Source organism: Cinclus cinclus, chromosome 13 (genome assembly GCF_963662255.1).
Source record: "Cinclus cinclus chromosome 13, bCinCin1.1, whole genome shotgun sequence".
Classification (NCBI taxonomy): domain Eukaryota; kingdom Metazoa; phylum Chordata; class Aves; order Passeriformes; family Cinclidae; genus Cinclus; species Cinclus cinclus.
Genome location: NC_085058.1, coordinates 3,701,141 through 3,726,367, shown reverse-complemented (window position 1 = coordinate 3,726,367; position 25,227 = coordinate 3,701,141). Strand labels below are relative to the sequence as shown.

Below are 25,227 nucleotides of genomic sequence, written 5' to 3'. Positions count from 1 at the left end.
GAGATCACACCATGTTCTCCAACCAACACCTGAGGCACAGAGACTCCAGCAAAGAGAGCCTCCAGCCCTCGGAGTGTTCCTCACTTGGGAATATTTCCCAATCCTGTGATGGGTGTGTGGGAGTCATTAATATACAATGGATTTTTGGTGTTGACTGCCTGCTTTAAAAACATCCTTAAAAAGTCCCTGGTAATTGAGAGCTATTCCCAAGTGAAGTTCTATTTCTAACAAGACTAAAGGCTATTTGGGTTGGGCAGTGGGTCCAAGTTTCTCTCCAGTTTAGGGCTTAAATCACTCTTTATTGTTCCTCGTGTTTCAGCACCAAGAAAATTGCAATTAGTTAAAATCAACATGTAACTTAACTCCTCTTCCACATATTCCTCTTCTTTTTGGTCTTTTTGAAGTCCCTGCTTGCAAGAGTCACTGCATAACTGCCTAAATACCTGAAGTAAATCAGTTTATTATAAAATTATCATCATGTAAACCAAGTTTATTTGGCTGTTGGTAACACCTCTCCACCATTAATTCCCAGATTTTCAATGGCTGCTGTGGTTTTAGTTATATTAGACTTGTTCTACTGTTAAGTCAAAGGGTTGTGCTAAAAGCCAGCCAGAAGCTACTGAATTAGGACTTCCTCATGCAAGATGTTATATCCCAGGATGCCATGTTTTCCCCTTTTCTCCTGCTCAGATGACAGATAATCATGAGTAAATGACATGCGCACAGAGAGCAAGAAATTCTGACATTTTTCTCCCTCCAGCAATCAAAAACCCAATATATTTATTTAACATATCCCAGCTACAGAAAACACTGATTATGTTTTCCCTGAAACACTAACAGGTGTTGAGATTGTTAATGCAGAACTATTCCAATGATGGAAGACTTCCTATAAACCATTAAAACCAACTTTTACTACTCCACACCTTTAAAAAACCCCACTTTTACTACTCCACATCTCTTCTTTGTTAGCATTAAATATCAGCAGAAGAAAAGGCAAGACCATGGATTGTATTCCTGTATAGTACTCCCACCTGGTTAAGGTAATGGTATTCCTCTGGCTGCTTCAGGTGAAATGCTGATCTCTCCTCCTCGCTGGCTCCTGCCAGGAGGTAATAAAATACATGGTAGTTCCTGGTGACAAATGAAAAACAAAAGCTGTTAGACTCGAAAATGAGCAGCAGCACTGAGCAGAGGCGCTTGGAAACCTCCCAACCTGATTTTCCAGCTCTCAAGCTCAGGGTCTGACACTGTTTAGAGCAGGCCCTTACCTGCTGTGCAGGGATGGAACAGATATTTCAATTATGTCACGGAGAATGAGATCCCTCTTCTCCATTCAAGGACAGCCCCAGAATCTGCTCGAAGAATTTCTAGCTGGGATGATCAGGTTTTCCTTCAGAACCATGTGCAATGCCTAGGTACTTCACTGAACCCCATAACCATTTAGGTGGGAAAAGACCTCCCAGACCATCGAGTCCAACCTGTGCCCAAACCCCACCTTGTTCCCAGCCCAGAGCACTGAGTACCACGTTCAGGAATTCCTCGGACACCTCCAGGGATGGGCACTCCAAACACCCCTGGGCAGCCCCTGCCAATGCCTGACCACGTTGTCCCAGAAGAAATTCCTCCCCATGTCCAACCTGACCCTTCCTGGCACATCTTGAGGCTGTTTCCCCTTGTCCTGTACCTTGTTCCTTGAGAGCAGACCCCAACATTCCCCAGCTCCTTTATTAGAGCCCAACCTCCTTTATCACAATGTATTTCCCTGCAATGCAGAAATTATATTTTTTCCTACCTTATTGCATTAAAAAGGCAACGACTTTGCAGTTCCATGATACACGACCGAAAAATCTTCAAGCATTCAAAAACTCAAATATACAAAATACCTTAATAACGCTAATGCTAAACCAAGGGACTCATCTGTTCTGCTTCCAGACAACTCTAACACAGATTAACACCATTTCTTTCTAAAATTAAAACTGTGCTTTTATGTTGGATGTTTTCCAAGAGGATCCAAGTTTTAATCATCTTGCAACACCCAAGAGGACATTTGTCAAGGCTGTAGATGCTCTTTCACTCCATGAACAGCCCTGGAGCAGTCCAGACAACTCACACACATCTGTCTCCGAAGGGAAACACAGCCAGAAGTGCCAAGAGTTGAAAGACAACTAAAGGCATCATAATAATTTAAAAGTGGAATAATAATTACTGAGAGAGGAGAGGAATATTCAACGAACAATATGCAGCAAATTGGGAGAAAACACGTAAGTTCATTCTCTATATAATTTTGGCTCATTCTAAAGGCCCCTCTGAAGGCCTCAGTGAACTGCAAAGAAGAATGAAAATACCATGTTTCTCTCCTAAAATGACCTATTAAGCAGTTCACAAGTTGCACAAGAATGAAGTGGTAGATAATAATCTATCTGCCATAAACACAATGAAATTTAAATTAAATGCAACAGTATCATAGTGGAAGGTCCCCTGCTCATGGCAGGGTTTGGAACAAGATGATCTTTAAGGGTCCTTCCAATACAACCCATTCTATGATTCCATGGTATCTCAAGGAATGTTGATAAAATAATGGAGTTTACTTCCTCCATTAGCACACTTCTCCCTAAACAACAAAACATTCAAATATAAAATGCATCGTTAATCTCTGCAGCACAGGGTTAAGAGCATGAAAATCCTGATCCCCTGTGCCAGCTCCAACAGGGATTTAAGTTATCTGTGCCACGTCTAGGAGTTAAACCCAAGCCTTGGGCAATACAGAGGCACCCACCGCTCGTTGTGCTCCTGATAGACCAGTCGGGACTTCTCCAGGAGGTATTTTTCAACATAAGCTCTGCAAGGGAAAAATCAAAGCATCATTAATGGACCTGATATTCAGCTTCAATGAACACAGTTTTACTGGGGGCTTCAGCTTTGGTACCCACACAAAGAAGTTTCAGCCTTGTTTCACTTAGTTATATAAATTTCTTCCTCGGCAGAACAAGCCCAATATTATGCTTGGCTTTTGAGGTTTTTTTTTGGTTTGATACTAAGCCAAAACTAACTTGGATCTGAAAAACATGATCTCAGATGCGTCAACCTATGGGCAAGAGAAATGTCTGCAAGGAAGGAGCTCGGATCCCTATTTCATCCAAAGCCAGCAAAATCCCACTTGCCTGCAGCCCAGGAGCCGTGCACATGGAAATACATCTGCATGCAGAAATGTGCAAGATGCCATTTCGCTGCAGAGTCAGTCCCCAAATCCCCAATCCCTCTTCCAGAAGAGCCACTTCTCACCAAAAATTTGGGTTATTAACTTCTGGCTCCAGTCAAAAAAAAAAAAAAATAAACAACTGCAAAAGCTCCTCATTGCAGTTTACATTTTCTCCTAAGAGCCTCCACAACAAACATGCTCAATCTACATATTAAATACTTTTTTCAGGTTTGTCAAGTTAAACAAAGCTTCCACAGGTTTGTTTTGTTTTTTTCTTCCAAACAAACCTAACCAGTAATGACAGGGATTTAGAAGCTGGAGTTCTAAGTAACAGTTTGGATGATGGAGCTGTGCTTTTCTGGTGACAGATGCCCAGCGACGTGGCACCGACAGTCAGAGCTATGTAGGAATTGGGAAACCCAACCAACCTCAGGCATGGTGGGACAAGGAGGTGCTTCCACACTCTCTCCTCCACCATAGATGGGAAAGCCAGATCTAATTATTACCTCCAACACAACTTTCTCCCTTCCTTCCATAAAAACTAAAATATAAATCATTTGGACATGCTGCAGAGGTTTTGTGAAAATTCTTACAGCAGCTCTTGGGAGAGGCTACTGGAAGTGGCAAATCCAGCTCCCCACAGGATGATCTAGCTGGACAGGAGGAGTAAAGGAAGACAGACAGCAAAGCTGTATTCCTGTTTGCTCCCTGGGAGGAAGCTGGGAGCAGTCTATGACTATTCCTCACCCACAGGTTGATGGGGTTTTTATGTTCCCTTTCTAACCTGAACCACATTTTTCCTTCCCAAGCCAGGAATTCACTGCAGGGTCAGGGAAGGCATGAATGAGAGCATCCCAGAGCCCAGTGATCAGATCCCACTGGATACTGGCTCAGACACTGCTGTACAACAACTTGCAACATGTCCGTGCCTTTAGCATTCATCCCCACCCCTGCCATTTCTGCTCTTATTATAAACCACCCCAAAAATCATTCTTAGGTAATGAATTAGATTGGAAAGGTCTTCTGGAGGTCATCTGAACTGGAGGTCAACCACTATTTAAATCAGGGGAACTTTATTTATTTATTCATCCATTTATTTATTTATTTATTTTAAAGTTTTTGTTTCACTTTTAGAATTTTGTTTTAGAAAGTTTCTATTTTAAAAATTTTATTTTATATTTAATTTTTTTTTTAAATTTACAGATGTAATTACAATGCTATTTTGATAAAATGCTCCCTTCATTAGTGCAAAAGTCACAATGAATCCGTGTCTCAAGAGCATCTGTCCCTTCTTATAACAGGATAGTGAGTAGGAAAACCAACTTATGTCTTAACAAGTTGATGTCTTCAAATTTCTTTTTATCTACCACTGTCAGCTATGTTCTACCTTTAAGAGGAAAGAAGAAGAGCTCTAATGCAATGATCTTGTGTAAAACACTGATTTAAGCACAGAGAGCCTGTATTTCACAGGGCTTTCATTTAAACCCCTCCTAGCTGGCAATTCTGCCATTTCATGCATCGTGTCAGGTGTCAAGGCTTTCATCATCTCATGGGGACTTTGCAGGTTGCAAAGACCTCCAGGCCTGGCTTATCATGGACCAGGATGTGCAAAATTCAGGAAGCCTCCCTGAACTGCAGCACTGCTCCTGTTCCATCAGTCTGAGAGAACATCCAAGTCTTCATCTTACAGAGTGGGGTTGGTTCTTGTTCAACCTCCTACCTGCTCCATCTCTTCAAGTTTTGGGTGATTATACACAGAGGGGCTGTAAGCAAATATTCAACTGCTATTTTCAACCTCTGAAGAGAAGAAAACTCTGATTCAGAACTGCAATTTATAGTTCCATTACCAAAGCTACTGATATGCAGAATACAGGGTGTGCTAAAAAAGTATAGGCTGAGTTTAAAAAAAAAAATCTTCTTTCACAGGAAAAAAAAAAGGGTTTGTATGCCACATATACTTTTTGCTTTTAAACTGCTTATATTTTTCTTTAAACATCTTTTCTTTTCACTGGGGGAGCACTGCAAGCTCATAGCAGAGTACAGTCACATCACTCTATGCAACCAAAGAACAAGAAAGCTCCTTTTTAAAAAGCAAAGAAAATTCCTCCTATTTTATGAGCTAGAATACATGAATATAATGTTATTTGAGCATCTCTGCCAAATAAAAATAGAAGCCACAACCACAGCACTGCTACATCATGCCAAGATAATACATAGTTAAGGCATTTGTTGGATTCTTGTTACCCAGGAGGTATTAAAAAAAATCAAGTTTATCCTTTTAAGAAAACTGTGCACCAGAATTAACTAAGGGGGAAAAAAAGAGCATCAGATTTGATGTAGGATGCAAAACCAATGGGAAAGGACGTGGAGTACCCAAGCTCACTGAAAAATTAACGGCAGCTCTTTGTGTGATACTGTTCTGCTGGAAAATAAGAAAGGACAAAAATTTAAAAGCAGTTCTCCAAAATAACAACAAAGGCCCAGCAAGAGGTCTCTTAGCCAGCTACAGAAATTACACAGCCCCTGAAATGCTGCTTCTACTCCTCAGTTTTCCAACCGACTCAATTAACCTGGACAAAAAGGGAAGTTAATGAAGACCTGCTCATTTACAGCTCCTTGGTGATGATGTGATGCCATGGAAATCATCTAAAGCCAGAGAGAAAGCTGGGTTTAGGTAGTTCCACCCCTGCCATGGGCAGAGACAGCTTCTACCAGACCAGGCTGCTCCAAGCCCTGTCCAACCTGGCCTGGAACACTTCCAGGGATCCAGGGGCAGTCACAGCTGCCCTGGGCACCCTGTGCCAGAGCCTCAGCCATGCTCACAGCCAGGAATTCTTTCCCAATCTCCCATCCAAACCTGCTCTGTGACAGGGGGAAACCATTCCTTCTCCAGCTCTCCCTCCCAAGCCCCTGTGCAGCTCTCCTGGAGCCCCTTCAGGCACTGGCAGGGGCTCTGAGGTTTCCCTGGAACCTTCTCTTCTCCAGGTGAGCACCCCCAGCTCTCCCAGACTGGCTGCAGAGCAGAGGGGCTCCAGCTCACAAAGCATCTCCATGGCCTCCCCTGGATTTGTTCCAGCAGCTCCACGTCCTTTCTGTGCTGGGACCCCAGGGCTGAGGCAGTGCAGCAGGTGAGGTCTCACCTGAGAGGGGCAGAATTCCCCCCCTTTCCAGGCCATGGGGGTTTTCTGGGTTTCCAGTGCACATGTCCATGAGCTTCTCATCAATCACCCCCCAAAATTCTTCTCCTCAGGTCTGCTCTCAAATTTCCAAAGCTGAAATAAACTGAGGAGAACCACAGTGGAGACAAGGATCTCCTTGCAATGACCTGGGAGGAAAAAGAGGCCTTCACTGGTCAAGGGTTGAGTTAGGAGAGACTTGCAGGGGGAGCCTGGGGGGGATCAGGCAGAGAGCAAGACAAGTGCGTGTGGCCCAATGGCCTCCTGAACTCCCAGCCAGAGATTAAATCCTCCCATTTGCTCCTGAGCCTGAGCCAAACCTTTCACTCCACATCTACTGCTCCCCACCCCATCCCAACTAAAACATTCCCCTTTTCTCCCTTAACTCCTGTCTGAGGAAGAGATGTTGCTTTTCAGGTTCATTAAAAATCTGACATCAGGATTAAGGAGAGCTCAGCTGGCTTGAAGGCAGCTCAGGTGTATCCACACCCCAGCACCCACCTTGGATGCACCGGTATTTCCAAACCGACAGATTTTAATAAGCTAAAACCTTTGAATTTTTATCTCCTATCTCCATTTTGGGAAAACTACTGGCCAAAGCAGTCAACACCCTACTGCAGCCTGTTTAGGTTTGGGTTAACACCCAGCACCCTCCCCCTGTTCCCACTTACCCTCGCACGGTGCCTGTCTCCTGGTAATTCACTTGGATGAATTTGCCAAAGCGGCTGGAGTTGTTGTTATGGGCTGTTTTTGCATTTCCAAATGCCTGTGAAAAGAGAGAGGTGCCATCATTATGCTGGAAAAGCCAGCCCCTTGCCTGATTTCCATGGGCGTTGCTCACAAGTGAACATGGGGGATTTTCCTATCATTTCACATCAAAAAAAAAAAAAACAAAAAAAAACAAAAAAAAAAAACCCAAAAAAAACCAATAAACAATGGGGAAAACCTGTCAGTGGTTCACAAAATAATCCAACGAGGGGACCATGTTCCTTTGCAAGCTGAAGAAGAGGAGAAGCTAAACACTGTTTAAAAATAAAGTGTGAGCTGCACAGAAGAGATTTAATGTTTGGAGTTATTACGGTCTGTATTAAAGCTGTGCTTTATTCATTTAAATAAATACACAACAGGACTGCTCCAACAGGACTCCACATTTTAATGAGCTAGAGGAAGCTTCTTTTTAATGATATGTGGAAATAGGAGGGAAAATGCTTTGAAGGCTACTCAGACATTAGAGAATGTCATATACAGCACTGGCATAAACAGAGTACTTTCAGCATTTCAGACACCCTTGTTTCCATTTGTGGCTGTTGCTTTTTCAAAATCAAAATGCTTTCAAGTCTTTATTATGCAAAACTTTTATTCCAGCCCTGCCTTATCAAAGCACTGACTGGAGAGAGTAATTTTTGCCATTTCAAAGAAATCTCTGAACTGAAACTGCTGTTTTCAGTTGTGCCCAAATCACTTTCATAATCATCCGGACCACAGCAACAGAATCTGCCAGGCACCAGGTCCAATTCATGCTTCATTTATTAAACCAGGTTTCATAATCACATGTAATCACACACATAATAATTTCTTCTAAGTCAAATTTATTTAAAGTAATTATAATTTCAGATATAACTTCCAAGTATTGCTCATGTATGGGCATTTTGTGCTGAGGCTTAAAATCAGAGCTCAACTCCCAATAGATTTATTCCCTGCTCAGGTATTTATTAGAAAAGATTAAAAGGGCTTTCCATCTATAATCTGAAGCTTTTCAAATGACCTTTGTGGATTTAACTTCCCAGCTAAAAGCAGAATATAAAGGCCAAATGAAATGAGACCTTGGAGAAAGGGTACTGGGCACATCCCGATCTGTTTCCCTTCCCAGGCTGATTTATTTCCCAAATTGCTCAGATTTAATGATTTAAGAACCCACAGAGGTTTGCCATGGAATAACAATGTGATTTTTTTCCCCCCTATCTGAATACAGGGATTTGTTTAAGCTCCAACTGCTGCATATGAATCTGCTTTAGTTGACCAAAGCAGGTTCTGGGAAAGTGAAACCTGCCGAGCAAACAGGTTATTCTGGAGGGATGATTCTGGAGCTGCAGCTCAGGAACCCTACAGAGGATTCACATCTTTTTAGGCCGTTCACTTTTTTCCTGCTTATTCACCCCAAAAATCCTCCCTGCACCCAGCATCCCCCCTCAACCCACCCTCCCAAGAGGACATCAAAGGCACCCACACCTCCCCTGAAGCCCCAAGTCTCTCCTGGAGATGAAAATCCAGTCATCCTTGCCACAAACCAGGAATTTTGGTATTAAAAGACAAGGATGGTGTTTAAGACTTCCAAAGGATTTACTTCCAGATATTTCAGTGAGCGAAGACACAGCAAGAAGCTTTTAAGCAGAATATTCAAGAAATGCAAGTGCATCACCTTATATTTTAGTTTTAAATTGTATTAATTAGGTTATGAGCATTTCTCTGCTATGGGATCACTCATGTTCTAAGAAACCATCTTAAAGGCAATGAGACAAAAATTCCTATACAACTAATTAACATTGCTTGTTACAGAAACAGCAAGAACAGACCAAACAGGAGGCAGCACAGTTTTATATCATCTCACATAATAAATTTTCATAAAATTCAATAAAGAATTTAAGCAAAGAACAATATTAAGACGATTTTCTAGTTCGATTCCCTGTATTTCTACCCTAAGTAACTGCTCACAGAGACAAACAAGGTCTCTTTATTAGGATTTCTTTGGGAAGAGCCTTGCTCAGGAACCAACTTTTCTTACTCCGTAGCAAGGAAATTCAGGAGAAAACATTTCAAATCTAGGAGTGGGGAACAGTTGAGATTCCTCTTTTTTTTTTTTTTATGAGCTTTTTGGGCATGAATATGCCAGACCACATGATCTGTTATAACCCAAATGCCTCCAGAAATCACAGCCCATAATGTCCCTCTTTCATGCATTTTTCTTCCGTGCTGATATAAATGAGAAAGGTCTTTGGATCCCTTCTTGTGCAAACTTTGGGTGACTCTCTGGGCCCAGCACGCTGGGAACGGGCCAGCAAGTAGCTGGAGAAATGTCTGGTGTTTGATTTGAGACAACTTAATACATTTTTGTTTGCTTTACTCACAGGGTTTCTTTAGCAGGACTGTTGGGCTATAAAAAAAGTGCTATTAATTCAATTTATACGTGTCCAATCCATACAGACCCAAACAGAACACACTGTCCCCTGCAAGCGGGGCAGAATATAATAGTTCAACCTCAGAAAACGAGTTAAAATTTCTCTAAAACAAATTATCTTCTGTTCATTTGATTGCCCTTTACTGACTCATTGATTCGAGGCTGCTGAGCAGCTCAACGGACAAAACTCCGTAACAGCATTCCAAGGATTCTTGGGGAGACCAAAGCTTTTACTGGCCAGGGCTCAAACTTGGAAGGAAACAAAATTCAATACATTCCTCTGTAGGAGTTGGGAGTCCCTGTGGACCTGGAGGGTGATCCAGCAGTTTGGGGAAGGCCAGAGAGAGCAGCTCCATTCCTCCTCATCCAGCCCTCCTGCACAAAGAGAAGTCTATTGGGATGAGGGGGGAAAAAAAGGGATTAACAGTTTCTTGGAGTATTGCTCCACGTTCCTCCTGATCCCAGAGGCTTGCAGCCTCCTTGTTCTCAACTGAATATCGATGCAATCTGGATTAATTCCAGATTACAGCCAGAATAAGGATTATTTTAATGTATTTCCTGAAAAAAAAGGTTATTTTCCAAACCTCAGCAACTGGGAAAACACCGTGGTGACTTGTTCTTATCTGGCAATATAACACTGTTCTATAGATCATCCAAATGATGAATGCTATTCCTCCACAGAATAACAGCAATATTCTCCAACAGAATAACAGCTGCATTCCCTATGGAATAACAGCTTCTGTGGTGAAAGAACAAGTGGAAATACAGGCCTTTTATACAGCATATTTTAGGTCCCGAGCCCCCAGAGGAGCCTTTAGCCCTCACTCTTAAGAGGGAAAAATAAAAAGATCATCTTCTCTTTGCTGTACAGGACAAGAAATGCATTAATACACAAGAGTTTTTAAATGGTTCCCCATTAATCTGAAGTGTAAATTGAATTTTTTAGAAAGCCATACCATGAATATACCAGGAGAAAAGCAAGTCAACTGCTTCAATCTCAACTAAGCCATTGTGGAATACTTATATTAATAGTTATATTCTATGGAGGGACACAGAAGGGACTGGGAGCAAAATTCCACCAAGCTCATTAATGCCAGGGAGAAGAAACAGGTTAATATCAGACAAGACAGAGCTGGAAGATTGGTATTCCCTGGTTTACTGTGAAATTTGGAGTTTATTAATCAAATGTATTCATAAAGTACGAATGAATTCCAACTGCGTGAGCACGTTGGGAACAGCTTTGCTAAAATCTATTTCCCACCGAATATATAAATACATAACATACAAATATATAAATAAGTACAGAAGGGTCTGGAGCAGCAGGAGCAGATGAGGGAGCTGGGGAGGCTCAGCCTGGAGAAAAGGAGGCTCAGGGGGGACCTGGTGGCTCTGAACAACTCCCTGACAGGAGGGGGGCAGCTGGGAGAGGTTGGATTCTGCTCCCAGGGAACAGGGACAGGATGAGAAGAAACATCCTCAAATAGTGCCAGTGAAAGTTTAGGCTGAATATTAGGAAAAATATTTCCACATAAAGGGTTGTCAAGCATTGGAACGGGCTGCCCAGGGATGTGGAGGGCATCCTGTGATGTGATGTGATGTGATGTGATAAGACCCTGTAAGTGTTCAAAAGAAGAGACTGGATGGGGCAGTTGAGGACATGGTTTGGAGATGAACGTGGTGGTGGTGCTGGGTGATTTTTGTACTGAAAATCTTAAAGGTCTTTTTCCACCTTTACCCCCCCATGATTCCATAATGCACATCAGATGTCCACTCCAATGCTTCACCTGCAGCTTCTGTTGGAGAAAGCCAACATGTGCATCCACAAAGAGTGCTGGTTTCAAACATCCCCTGGAATCTGTTTTTAGATCTGAGGGCTGTTTATCCCAATATTCTATATACCATGCTTGAAAAAAAGATTTAAATCCATAAACACCTTCATTCCAAAAGAAAAAAACACACAGGGAAGAAAAATAGTGCATTTGAATTGTTGAAATCTAATGTCATTTTTATGTGTCCAGGGCATTCACAAATTTCTTCCTCCTTCTGAAACACATACAGCAGGATGACAAAGATCATTCTCCCCAGTTTTCATTCCATCTGAAACAAAGCTCCCAGCACTCTTCTTGCCCTGTTATATTGCTTTTAAGCAGAAATATATTGAATTATGTCCAGAACATAAACTGCACGTACGCTACTTAAGTTAGAGCCATGCTAAATCCCTTCCCATTATTGCTCCTGCCTTGGGAAGAGCTTTTAAACCTGCAGCTCCCTCCTCCTGATAAAATCTTCCAGCCCAAACTGCTCTGCTACAACAACCCCGCTTTGATGGATCTCTCTGACTTGCAATTCCCATAAGGATCCACCTCAGCGCAGAGAGATCATGGCCCCTAAGGAAGCACCGAAGTCGAAACGTATGAGGTACAACCTGGATCACTACAGAGAAAAATGGCTTTTATGGGAACCTCTGAAGCTGTGGTTCAACAGTAATACTGAAAATCTAATTTACAGCAGCTGAACACGACTCGAAGCACCAGCACCTCGGGGTTTTGCTCTCTCGGTTGTGGCTCCACGTCCCACACTGAGGGATGAACCCAGGGGTGCTTTTGTGGTCAAAAGCAAAAACCAAAGATTATTTATAGTGTTTGTGCTGCAATGCCTGAGCAGGGCCCGAGCCTGCCCTACAGCCCTGAGCTGCCTCACACTGACCTTTAAAGACCTGCAAACTCCTACCTCGCTGTTCTTGCCTTCAAGGGGCCACTGCAGCACCTCAAAGAGTAAACATGGGTTTTCCACTTCACAGAACGCAGAACCACAGGTTGGAAACCACAGGTTGGAAAGGACCTGGAACAACATCCAAATCCACCCCTGCCGTGGGCAGGGACACCTTCCACCAGACCAGGATGCTCCAAGTCCCCATCCAACCTGGCCTGGAACACATCCAGGGATGGGATAGCCACAGCTGCTCTGGGCAACCTGTGCCAGGGCCTCATCATCCTCACAAGGAAAGAATTTCTTCCTAACATCCAATCTCAATCCCTCCTTTTTAGTTTGAAACTGTTGCCCCCTTGTCCCCACACTCCATGCCTTGTCCCTCAGTCCCTCTGCAGCTCTCCTGGAGCCCCTTCAGGCACTGGCAGGGGCTCTGAGATTTCCCTGGATCCTTCTCTTCTCCAGGGGAGCACCCCCAGCTCTCCCAGGCTGGCTCCAGAGCAGAGGGGCTCCAGCCCCCAGAGCACCTCTGGTGCCTCGTCTGAATCTTCAAACCAAAACATGACAAAGCAACTTAAATTCAAGGTGTATAATGACAAAAATAGCTTTGTTTTTGTTTGTTTGCTTAAAAATTGGTGGCATTTGTCTCCAGTATTTTACTGAAAGCATGTCCTGGCTGTGGATGTGAACAGAATCTAATCCTACACCAATCTTTGACAGCAAACACAGAAGAACATCTCCTTGGTGGTATTTGCTTCTTGTGGTAGCTGGATTGTTTTGCTTATGAGCTTCTCAAACCCATGTAAGTTTCCTGTTTCTTCCCATAAAATCAATACTCAATTTTTAAGCAGGTGCAACAACCAAAAGGTGCATGCCTGTCCTGTCCCTGCTCTTTACTATCCACAAAAGAATCTTTCAAATACATGACCTATAAATACTACAGATGGGGAAAGTGCAGAGGATAAAGACACCTGGAAAGTGTTGATGTGACTCTTCCTCTCCCTCCTGCTCCTATGGAAGATGTGGAGAAGGAGGTCCATATGGCTTACAAAGACTGTCCAAAGGGCCAAGACCTTACTTAAGGGGTCTGCACACACCAACCAAATGTACAATTGGTTTTATTTATGAAGTTTAAAATGCTCTTCATTGCCTCACTGACACTTCACTGTCAATGACAGCACAGCCACCACTACACGGAATTAAACTCGGCAGGATTCTTCCAACAAAAAGCATACCAAATCCTTTATTCCATAACTACAGCTACTGAACAGCAGCCAAGTGAGTTCTACCCATTAACAGACAAACCCTCTTGTAATTAAACTGATGTGTAAAATACAACTCTCACAGTACAAACTATAAAACATCTTTTAAAATAATTTTTTTTCTCATTACAGACAGATTATGCCAAATAAAAATGTCTTGTCATGGTAAGACACTTGCACTGACCCTACCTGAGGTGAAAACTGAGATGATCCAAGGATAGCGCTGTTCCCCTCTGGGGAATCATGCCAACATCCTGGAATGGAGAACCATAGAATTGTGGAATATCCTGAGCTGGAAGGGACCCACAGAGACCACGGAGTCCGACTCCTGTCCCTGCACAGGACACCACAGTAATTCCATGTCCCTGACTGCTGGGATTTTGGGACAATAATCCCAAAAGTGCTGGGGCTCTGGGAGCCTTGGGGCCATGACCATTCCCTGGGGAGCCTGTTGAGTGCCTGACCCTGTTCTGGGGGAAGAACCTTTCCCTGATATCCAACCTAACTCTTTCAGACACAGCTCCCTACATTCCCCCAGGTCCTGTCCCTGGTCACCGCAGAGGAGCTCAGTGCCTGGAGAAATTAAACAACAAATTTTTGGCAACAACTTGTCTTAAAATACAGGCTCAGTTATGATCATGTGTCTTTGTGTACATCAAGTTTGCACTCCCCAATACAAATACAGACGAGAAGGACTTTTAATGGGAGAGCAGTGACTTAAGAGAAGGTTTGGGAGTCAATATAGCTAAAGTGCCAATGTAATGGAAATATCCAGAGCACCACTATGGGGTAAAATATCTGATAAACCCTATAAGCATTGCTACAATCACTCTTGTTTGGGAGACATGATGCAGAGGCTCTATCACCTATGTAAGAAATAGGATTTAGTGTTTGTGTTCCCAGCAACCACTTCAGTATTGGCAAAATATTCCTCCTTTTCCCATATTTAAACACGGGATCAGACCACTGCAGCTTCTTCCTTTCAAGTGATGCTCTGGGAAAAAAAAAAAAAAAGGAATTTCCATGAAACCGCAATGCAAGAAAACAAAACCCTAAAACCCAGCCAAAGCCTCCAACCTAAGTCCTCTTCCTGAACAGGGACAGTTTTCCTACACGAGTGCAATAATGGGAAAAAGCCCCGGCTGAGCTGGCAGTCACCAGCAAACGCCCGTACCACGGATCCTGGAGGCAGAGGCTGCCAAATCCCTACGGTCTGACCAACATTCCTGCTCCTCTGCCCAGACATTCATGTTTTTGTGAGCAGGGTGGACAACCCTGGGAAGCCAAAGGTTCGTGTCTTCCAGCAAACTCGCACACGTTGGCCAGCAAATATTTGGGTGGAAAAATATCTTCATCCTAGACTGAGCTTTGGATTTAAAGAAACATTCCAAAATGAAGCTGGGAAACTTGGTATTACAGTGTCTCTCTAACTCCCAACATGCATATGCTGCAATCAAATAACAAACTTTACTCCACCAAATGCAGGCAGCAAGTGTCCAACAGGTGCCAGGACTGAGCAAAATCTCCTTATTGGTGCTTCAAATGATTTTTTCATAGGATAAAGACATAAAATAATCACAATAAAACAGCAATAGCAGTAAAGTGACCAGCTGGAAACAAGTCATAGCTAAAGGAGGAGGCTTCATACTCCCTCAGTCAGCAACACAAGTACTGTAAACAAGCACTTGCAGTGGGAACAAAGCAACACTGACGGGATGACAACAGAAACCCATTAATGTATATATTTCAAGGGATGACTGAGGAGGGTATAACCTATATAGGAGGTTATATTATGCATTGCAAGATCAAGCCATATCATTATTTCCTTCTCACGTTTCATAATCCCCATATGCAGAGCTGGATGAAGTGCAGCGATGCAGCATAAACTGCAGCTGCTGCAAATAAAACTTGTCTGCCATTGCTAGAAACAGCCTCACACAGTGCCAGGAGCACTTCTGGCTCCCTTCACTTTAAATGGAGTAATACTGCAAATAACAGAGTGAGAGCAGCCCCGAGGGGAACTTTGGGATGTTGGTGGAGGAGAAGACAGACCTGCTCCAGCAGCCCCAAACCCCCCCATGGCCAGGCTGAACTCACAGCATGGGCAGCAGGGGAGGGGAGAATTCTGCCCCTCTGCCCCTCTCAGGTGAGACCCCACCTGCAGAGCTGGCCCAGCACAGGGAGGAAGGACGTGGAGCTGCTGGAGAGAGCCCAGGGGAGGCCATGGAGATGCTCCAAGGGCTGGAGCCCCTCTGCTCTGTAGCCAGCCTGGGAGAGCTGGGGGTGCTCCCCTGGAGAGGAGAAGGCTCCAGGGAAACCTCAGAGCCCCTGCCAGTGCCTGAAGGGGCTCCAGGAGAGCTGCAGAGGGACTGAGGGACAAGGCATGGAGGACAGGACAAGGGGGAATGTTGTCCCACTGCCACAGGGCAGGGTCAGATGGGATATCGGGAAGGAATTCCTGGCTGTGAGGGTGGTGAGGCTCTGGCACAGGCTGCCCAGGGCAGCTGTGGCTGCCTCTGGATCCTTGGAAGTGTTCCAGGCCAGGTTGGATGGCACTTGGAGCATCCTGGTCTGGTGGAAGGTGTCCCTGTCCATGGCAGGGATTGGAACAAACGGGCTTTAAGGTCTTTCCAACCCAAACCATGCTGTAATTCCATCATAATAAACAGGTAACAACATTCTCAGCACTATGTTTGCCTTTTTCTTCTCAAGACTTTTGGAGTCTCCAGAGCTCTCGATCACTCGTGTCTCATCTGCTCTGAAGTCCATGATGAAGAAAACATTACTTTTCTGTTTTCAAACAGTCAACCAACCACATATTTCAGTGATCTTCAGAAGATGGGGGCAAATTCCTCTCTCCGAAGCATCTCCTGGTTTTCAGAGCATGGAGCATTATGTGCAGCTGTAGAAAGCCACCCCTTACCCATGGCTTAACATCCTTCCAAAATTAACATGATTTGGGGTTTTTTGGCCTGTTGTCTTGGGAACACTGATGTTTCAAACGACACAATACACAAACCAAGTGCTACTTTTTAAGACACAATTTCATTATGCAAAAACATCCACACAGGAAACTACATCCTGAGAACACTGTAGGACAAGGTCTTGCTGAGCTCTTGTCGCCATTGTCACCTGCTGACAGCTCTGGTGGCACTCAGGGACTTGCTGCAGCTGTGACTCACTGATTTAGGAACTGGTGATGACAGGTTGCCACCACCCGAGCCTGACTGTGCCTCCCACTGCCACGCCACTCACTTCAGGTGGAGCAGCTGTGGACCCTCAGCCTGAGGGCAGGTCTGGAAGCAATCCATCAGAGTCCTGGGAAGTCGTCTTGAAGAAGATACGATGCCAACCCCAGGTGGAGCCACAGCCGCTGCCCAGCACAGAAATGAAACATCACCCATTGGCAAGAGACTCATCCCTTGCAGAAGCATCTTCACCAGCTTCCATCCCCTCCTCCCCAGACACCAGTCTCAAATTTAGGGAGAGGGATGTGGTCTGGTGGACAGGCCTTGAACACTCTCCAGCCCTGGAGGGCTCTAAGTCCCTTCAAAGCTATAGTTTTTTACTCTTCTTTTTTGAATATAATGATTCGACGTGGGGCCATAAATGTTTGGAAATTAAGCTTCAACTTCCTATTGCATACTTGGGCAGCCCAAAAGATGCTCAAAAGGAAAAAAAAAAAAAAATGAAGCAGCATTCACTGTACACTCTGGGCTTGATGTAAGTTTTCCTGCAGTTTGTCACCAAAATTAATGCCACAAAGTAAAAGGCAGGAGAAAGTGTCCCTATCATAATGCTCCCCATCTGGAACCTCTTAGCAGAGTCACAGAGCCCTGATGTATATCTGACACACAGTTTTTCCTGCTTTTCCCAAGAGAAATATGTGTAATGAAGAAAAACAAAAACACGTTAGGCAGCAACCAAAACATAGCAGTGTAACCCGAGCCTCAGCTTGGCTCCCACTCCTGCTGTCCTTCCTCTCAGACCTCAGCCACTTTCTGCTTCTTACAGACAAAAAATCATCCACACCCTTCCAACAAACAAAAACCAACCAAATCACAGCTCTGCCATCAAATCAACACAATAAAAAACACATTTCTTTTCTGCCATGTAAAAAATCTCTTGAGCAAGGAGAAGGTTAAATGTGAATCCACACATCTCCAGCCCTTCCTTGCTTTTCTGTGGGATTATATAAATAATCTACAACTCTTCTTGATGCAATTCCAAAATTCCAAGCGCCACTGAGCAGCAGCATAAAATCTCTGTGCCTCATATGCAGTTTGGATGAGTTGCTTCCATCACAGCAGCACTGTCGGGCTCGTGTTTTCCAGCTTTTGCAATGTTTCAGTAACCATAGGCAGCTTAGGATGTCTGATTGATCCATAAAAACACCTTCTCATTTATTTCCACAGTTCAAAGGGTGACGTAAGATCTTAAAAATACTTATTAGTAAGTGCTGGGATGGACCACAACACCTGCAGGAGTCAGACCGAGGCCTTACATTTTTATCTCATTGGATCGATGGAAAGCATTGAAAAATAATTGTCTTATCAGGGACCAGAATATTCGGTAAGTACCATGAAATACAATAGCTGGCATTGGGTTTTTCAGGGAGCAAAAGAGAAGTCTCAAAAATCAACGTGTTTCTGTCAGATTTTTGTGTTAGGAGAGGGTGTCTGTTTTCAGCTCTCAGGTAAAGCAGAACAGGACAATTCAACAGCCAGGCCTGTCACCTTCCCAGAGGAATTAACCGCACGTTTTCTTGAGGCCACCATGGAGAGGTTTCCTAAGAACTGAACCAGGTTCCTGGGGGTAAATCTGACACCACTCCATCCATTCCCTGCAGAGGAGACACAGCTGTGAGGCGAGCAGGGAGCAGCCAATGTCCTGTGGCACGAGATGGGCAATTCTGCAGTTCTGTGCTGCAGTTCTGTTCGTCACGGGAGTGGTCTCCAGGCAGGGAAGGAGCTTCCACGTCCAAGGTTATCCTGCCAAAACCACCTGTTTAGCTTTGTGCAATGTTCCTCAGCACTGCCAAGGCCAGTGTTTCTGAGAACAGTGTTTTGAGCTTCAAAGGCCAAGAAAATCCAACCAGAAAAGGAAAGCACTGAATTCATGAAATAAAGGGAAACGTGGTGAGATCTTATATTCCGCGTTTCCACATCACAGAAAACATTTCAAAGCCAACATGGATATTTTTCTGCTGTCCACCTCTTCCTAGCCCAGCTCTGCAAAATGCCAAGTGGTCGGGATGGATGTTGGAAGCGTGTTTTCCTTTTTGGAAAGGGCAGGAGTCAAAACGAGCCCAGGCCTGCTATGCCAGGGCAGATGTGCTGCCAAGGATGCAGAGGCCTCGCTGCTCCTTCTCTCTGCGTCAAGATGAGCAGCAGCTCTTCATCATCCACCCTGGCCAAGCAGGAGAGATCATGAAGTGGGGACTCAAAAGCACCTTCCTTCAATTCCATGTTTTCATGTATATATTGAGAAACGTAGTTTGAGGTTGTATGTTCCATGAAGGGGCAGAATTTTTAACAACACTCCAAGTATAAATTTTTACAGCGGCCACACACATCCAATCTGACATTAAAGACTTCCAGGAGCAAAGACCTGGCCCAAACCACCCACTCTGCACTGATTTGACCCAAAATGGAGCAAACCAGAGGAAAGAATGCCAGCCCAAATTTTTACAGCAGCATCCAAGTGCCACTGAAGCTCCATCTGGGATCTCCCCCCACGACCTGCTGAGATCTTTCCAGATGTGAGGAGGGCAGGGAAGGGAAGTGGTAGGAGGATGCCGTGTCACTGAGAACATCTTAGAACAAATCAAGTCTCCAAAGGCATTTAATAGCATTTAATTTTGCCATCTCCTTAGTCTTTGTGCATAATATTTTGGGGAACGCCAGCTTTTCAAACCGTCCTGCCCTCCAGAAGAACACGGGATAACATGCACGTGCAATAATGCATCAAAAGTACAAATATTTCAAAGAAAGGTGTATTGGATGAAGTGCTGGTGACCTACGGTGCTGGGAGCTGTGCACAAGTGTTTCCCACTACAGCTGCCAGCAGGAGAAACACAGCAGAAACACTTGGAAAATCCACAGGGGCATTACTTGCCAGAGCAAACGGCAAACCAGACTTTGTTATCCAATTAATTTAATGTGAATATGCAAGGCTTCGTTGGAGCACACCCCCGTTAACTTCTCTCTCCTCTGATTTCCTGAAGTGATAGTTTCCAGTACACAGGTTTGTACATCTCATTTCTTTCAACACCTTCTCTGTTTCCTTGCCACCACAGTCTGACAAACCCTCCCGGATTGTTCCCTACCCTGATGATACTCAGTCCCTCTCCATCATGGTGTAACTAAACAAAACATTTACAACTCCCCTTGTAGAAATTTGCAGCCTCTACAGCAGTAAAACTCAGAACAGCATTTCTTCGTTCAACCTTTGAAGAATCACTACAGGGCGTTTAAGCCCTTTAGTAAATCTTCTGTAATTAAATATATAGTGAAAAAACTGAAACCACAACCTGATGTTGGTAGCAAAGTAGATGTGACAGGACACAGAAAGAGGTGGGAAACTTTGCAGACAGATGTAAGAGCATCTTTAACCAGCCTGACTGGAATAGCTGGAACACCCAACCAGGATTTAAGTACATGTCTTCTGCCAGGCTGAGACAAACTGTAACGCTCAAGTACAAATTCAGAGAATTTTTTCTCAATTTATCAAGAGATTCACTGGTTGAACTTAATGGGAGAAAAGGATCCTTAAGCAGAGGAGACCAGGGATGTGAAAAGGCAGAAGAGAAACAAGCACTCCCTGTGCTGAGCAGCAATACGTAATTTATAACCCAAATAAAACCACATTTCCATCTGTTATTTGGAAGTGAGTGGTGACCTGACACGCAGCACCACAGCACAATGAAGAGTGGCCATTACTAATTACACTTGATTTGTAAAAATGAATGGAGAACCAGCGTTTATCTGCAAGGAAAGGAGCTGTTGGCACTATGGCACTTGCTCCAGGAGCAAGGCCAGAATGCTGGAGCATCCCTCCCTGCCAAGGGTGGAACAATGCCCAGAGGCACAACCCCAGCTCCCACCCAGGACAAGTATCATCCTTGCATGACAGAGCATCTCCAAAGGGTGAATGTCTTGGATCGCGATGACTGACCCAAGACATAACTTTGTGCTCTTAATAAAAAAAACGTAAGAACACATCCAAACCCACTGGTTTGATGTCCTAAATGTCCCTTCATACAGCAGAACAATGGAGGTGATGGTTTACAGGATTTTACTCGAGCTCAGATGGAGGAACCAGATGTGCCAATGAAAAACAGGTTGGAGGGAGACTTATTTCCAGATCTCACATTTTCCAGCACCTATTATCCACTTCCAAAACCTTTATTCCATACATACAAAGTCACTGCGGAGAGGCGACAACCACATCACGCACCACCCAGTTCTCAAGATGATGAAAAGAGCAAGGACATGATCACTCAAGTGGTCAAAAGATCTCCACAAATATCTCCCAGAGGGATAAAATCTTGGAAAGATTTTATGGGTGTAGAGATAAAAGGTCCCTCCCTTAAACAGCAACGCACACATCATTCACATCATTATGCTGACTAAAGCAAGGAGCTCAACCACTCTTGTTGCATTTGGGATGTGAATTCATTATTATTTCAACCTTCTTTATTATTTCTTTCCTTTTTGCATTAAAAAATGCATGTGGGATGTGGCAGGAATCATTGAATTGCGTTGGTTTATCCCGACTGGGGAAGGTGGGGATGCTGCTCCCCCTGGCTCCCTCAAAGCAGCTTTATAAACCCCAACAAAAACACCATCAGTGCTAGCTAAGGAGGAATTTGTTTGCATCTTTCAAGAGAATATTAAATTTATTTCTTTATTGACCTTAATCAGCAAGTAAAATACTACATTAAAAAATTAAACTCATGTGAAAACAGCATTTCTTCCCTAAATAGATCTGCCTGCAGTTCAGAAGGAGGGTGGAAAAGGAAACTAAAACACTGACAGAAAGGAAAACCACAGAAATAAACCTTTCTTTCTCTTGGTGAGCCTCATCCTCTTGTTTATAACTCCCAAGGAGAACAGCAGCACGATTGTCCTACCTCATGCTGGCTGGATTTCAGCAGGAAGGCTTCGCTCACCCAGCCTGCAGCATCTGATAGCGAGGCCTTTCCCTGACCATCTCTCTTTTTTGCTGCTCCTTCTTTCTCAAATCCCCCCCTTGGATGGCATCCAGGATAGGGGAGCTACTGATCATTCACCAGCTGCCCATGCTAAAGTCACTATAATAATTAAAACCCAGATGGGGACTGAAACAAGGCATGGAAAAATAATCCCACAGTATCAGGGGCAGGACAAAAAGAAAAGGAGGGGAAAAAAAGGAGAGTTTTGGTGCTAAGGAGCTCTAAAATCAAAGTTTGATAAGTGCTGCTGAGAGTCAACATCACCTTCAGAGATTCCCACCTGTACTCTTCTGTTCCCTGGACATTTGGCACAAATACATGGAGGACACTATTCCCAGCTGTATCAAGACCCTGATCCAGCCTACAGACATGGTTTGGGGGTTGCTACTGCATTTACAATCCTTCCACTGTCACTTTAGAAAACAAATGCATCAAAGATAACTCATGTGAGAGGTAGAAAGAGGGAGGGAAATATCCATGATGAATTATCCACACATTTAAGTCCTGACTCACTGAACTGTTCACCTTCTGCATCCTCTTAATCCCATCTCTGGCACCAGCCCCCAGCAAGATGTACAAAATTAAACTGAGCTGATTCCATGGCAAGGAATGGGATAGGAGAAAAAAACAGAAGACCATGATTTTTCCTGAAAACACTCTTAGCAATTGCAGGTACCCTGCTCCAACTGCATCCTTGTCCAGAGAATTTTGGCTCACAAGAAACTGAAGTGTGGATCTGGCAATCAGGGGTAAAGATGAATTAACCATGGTTTGAATCCAGTCAAATAAATGAAAGCCCATCCAACCCTGCCCATTCCATGGTTCTATTAAATGCAGTGACTTTCCTCAAAGCAAGAAACTTAATAGTAAGCTCAAACCTATTTTCTATTTCGAATTTCCAGTTGAAAGCTTGAAATTTAATTAAACTCTTTGGAAAAATTAATGGTTAAGATCTTATGAAATGATAACCATAAAGCAATTTAAAAATTACAACCACGAAATCAAAATACAGACTTATGGCTCCTTTGGTATTTGCTCTCACAGATCCTCATGCCTTAAGCCAGGAGGTGAGACATCCTACTTATTTGAGAAGCTTCTGCCAGCTCCATTTCTCTTGCTGAACAGACACTATTAACATGGAAAACCAGAAATATTTTCCTTACTCATAATTCTATCTTAATAAAGCTTTCACAGCACCAAAATTCCATTGAGGGGAGACAATCTAACAATCCACAAGAGTTTTTCAGCCTAGATGGAACAAAAAGCCTGCTTATTCCTCAAGTATCCCCCCACCAACAGGGTCAATCTGCATGGAGCAGGACAAATGCCCCATTTGCTGAGAGTTCATGGACACCCTTAAAAGCTCAGGGATCAACAAAGTGCAGTTAAAAATCTTAGTCCAGGGGGGCTCTAATGTGATGGGGATTAAGCAGATGCTGGCCCACAATGGCCTAAATTTGAAAATAGACCTCAATGACAGCCTTATTCTGATTTAGAGAGACAGACAGAAGGAAAAGAATGCATTTTTATTTCGTATTTCTATATCGCATGTATATATTATACCTACTTCATATTTTTATATCTCATATGTTATTATGCTCCTTAGCAAGCACTGATGGTGTTTTTGTTGGGGTTTATAAAGCTGCTTTGAGGGAGCCAGGGGGAGCAGCATCCCCACCTTCCCCAGTCGGGATAAACCAACGCAATTCAATGATTCCTGCCACATCCCACATGCATTTTTTAATGCAAAAAGGAAAGAAATAATAAAGAAGGTTGAAATAATAATGAATTCACATCCCAAATGCAACAAGAGTGGTTGAGCTCCTTGCTTTAGTCAGCATAATGATGTGAATGATGTGTGCGTTGCTGTTTAAGGGAGGGACCTTTTATCTCTACACCCATAAAATCTTTCCAAGATTTTATCCCTCTGGGAGATATTTGTGGAGATCTTTTGACCACTTGAGTGATCATGTCCTTGCTCTTTTTCATCATCTTGAGAACTGGGTGGTGCGTGATGAGGTTGTCGCCTCTCCGCAGTGACTTTGTATGTATGGAATAAAGGTTTTGGAAGTGGATAATAGGTGCTGGAAAATGTGAGATCTGGAAATAAGTCTCCCCTTTTCTTGTCATTTTTATTAATATATCTTGTACACCTATTATATATTTATTTTCTTTCAGTATAGCTAATATTTGACGAATTAGAGAATGCATTTGTGCATTCCAACACGATGCAGGTATTGCCACATCCTTATTCCCAGAGCAACCACGGCCAGTCCCACTGAACCCAGACTGCTCCCATCAGGAAAATCCCCTCTGTGCCCCAGCGCCATGCTGACTCGTCACCTGGGGGATTCACCAAAAATCAGAGTAATCTCAACTCACATTATTTATCATTTCAAGCTCTTCCAAGGAAAAGCGTGGCGCTTGGCCCTCGTTAATCACACTGTCCACTGGATGATGCATTAACTCAAGCATCCAAGTGAGCGTCCACTCTGTCGATAAACCCTGCTGATAAATCTAATTAACACCAGCTGAAAACCAAGCTAACATCAATAGTTGTCTTTTTTTTTTTTTTTTTTAAAGCATTATGTTTTCTCCCGGTTTCATTGAAATTATTTGGCTTTCCTGCAGCAGATGAAAACCAGATGTTGCAGAGCGGGAAGGGCCGTGCGAGCCAGCACAAAAACCCAGGACGGCAACAGGCAGGTCGCACCCACTCATTACCCACACAGCTCCCTTCTGCCAGGAGGTTACTTCTATAGCATCTCTGTGATTACAAATATCATAATTGTGATGTAACTCTAGAAAGCCCTGGGTCGTCCCTCGCAGCCCAGAGACGCACACGAGCCGAAAGGCGCCGGCAGAGTTTCTTTGTGCTGTGTAAGCACTTTGGAAAGCCTCGCTCCCATCTCCCAGCCTTAATGCCAATATTATGCTTTGTAATCCCTCCTGGAGCACCCCAAGATCAGGATTAATCCACGTTTAACAGCTCTCGGATGCCCACGTATTACACTGAGAATATTCAAGAAGGCAAGCAGTTTGTGTGCGTGGACACAAGGCGATTTAGGATGTTTCACTGGGCAAAACTGAAGGTGCATCCCCATTCCCATGATTTGCAGCACAAGTGGAGGAGCAGGAATTGGGTTATTTATCGTTTTCAGCAGCTGTGTGATGCAAAAATGGGGAGTACTGGTGGATTACAGGTGAATTTAGACTGACTGGCCATATGCACCAGCAGTGGAAACGGCACGTGACCCTGTGCTGAATTTTCAGATCTATTTCCTAAGCCAGAAAGGACTTTGAAGATCTTTCTCTTTCCACAATATTATTTTTTAACCATTTAATTTTAATCTAACACGTCTAGCAATACAATATTCTGATTTTAAGCAAACAGCCTGTGGCAATCTGGACAGGACATGGGAGCAAGTCTTTCCGAGTTCCAATTTGCAGGGGAAAAAAAAAAAAAAAAAGGAAGGGGGAAAATAAACCTT

General features: G+C 43.7%; 1 protein-coding gene across 1 annotated transcript in view; it reads right to left on the bottom strand.

The window, feature by feature from the left end:
- MYO9A (myosin IXA) overlaps positions 1–25,227 on the bottom strand; it is a 140,497-nt gene that overhangs the window by 103,912 nt on the left and 11,358 nt on the right. The window contains exons 2-4 of the mRNA XM_062501128.1: positions 7,047–7,141; positions 2,777–2,839; positions 1,032–1,131 (exon numbers count right to left, since the gene is read on the bottom strand). Of these exons, the coding sequence (XP_062357112.1) occupies positions 1,032–1,131; positions 2,777–2,839; positions 7,047–7,141 (258 nt within the window). The remainder of the gene's footprint in view (positions 1–1,031; positions 1,132–2,776; positions 2,840–7,046; positions 7,142–25,227) is intronic.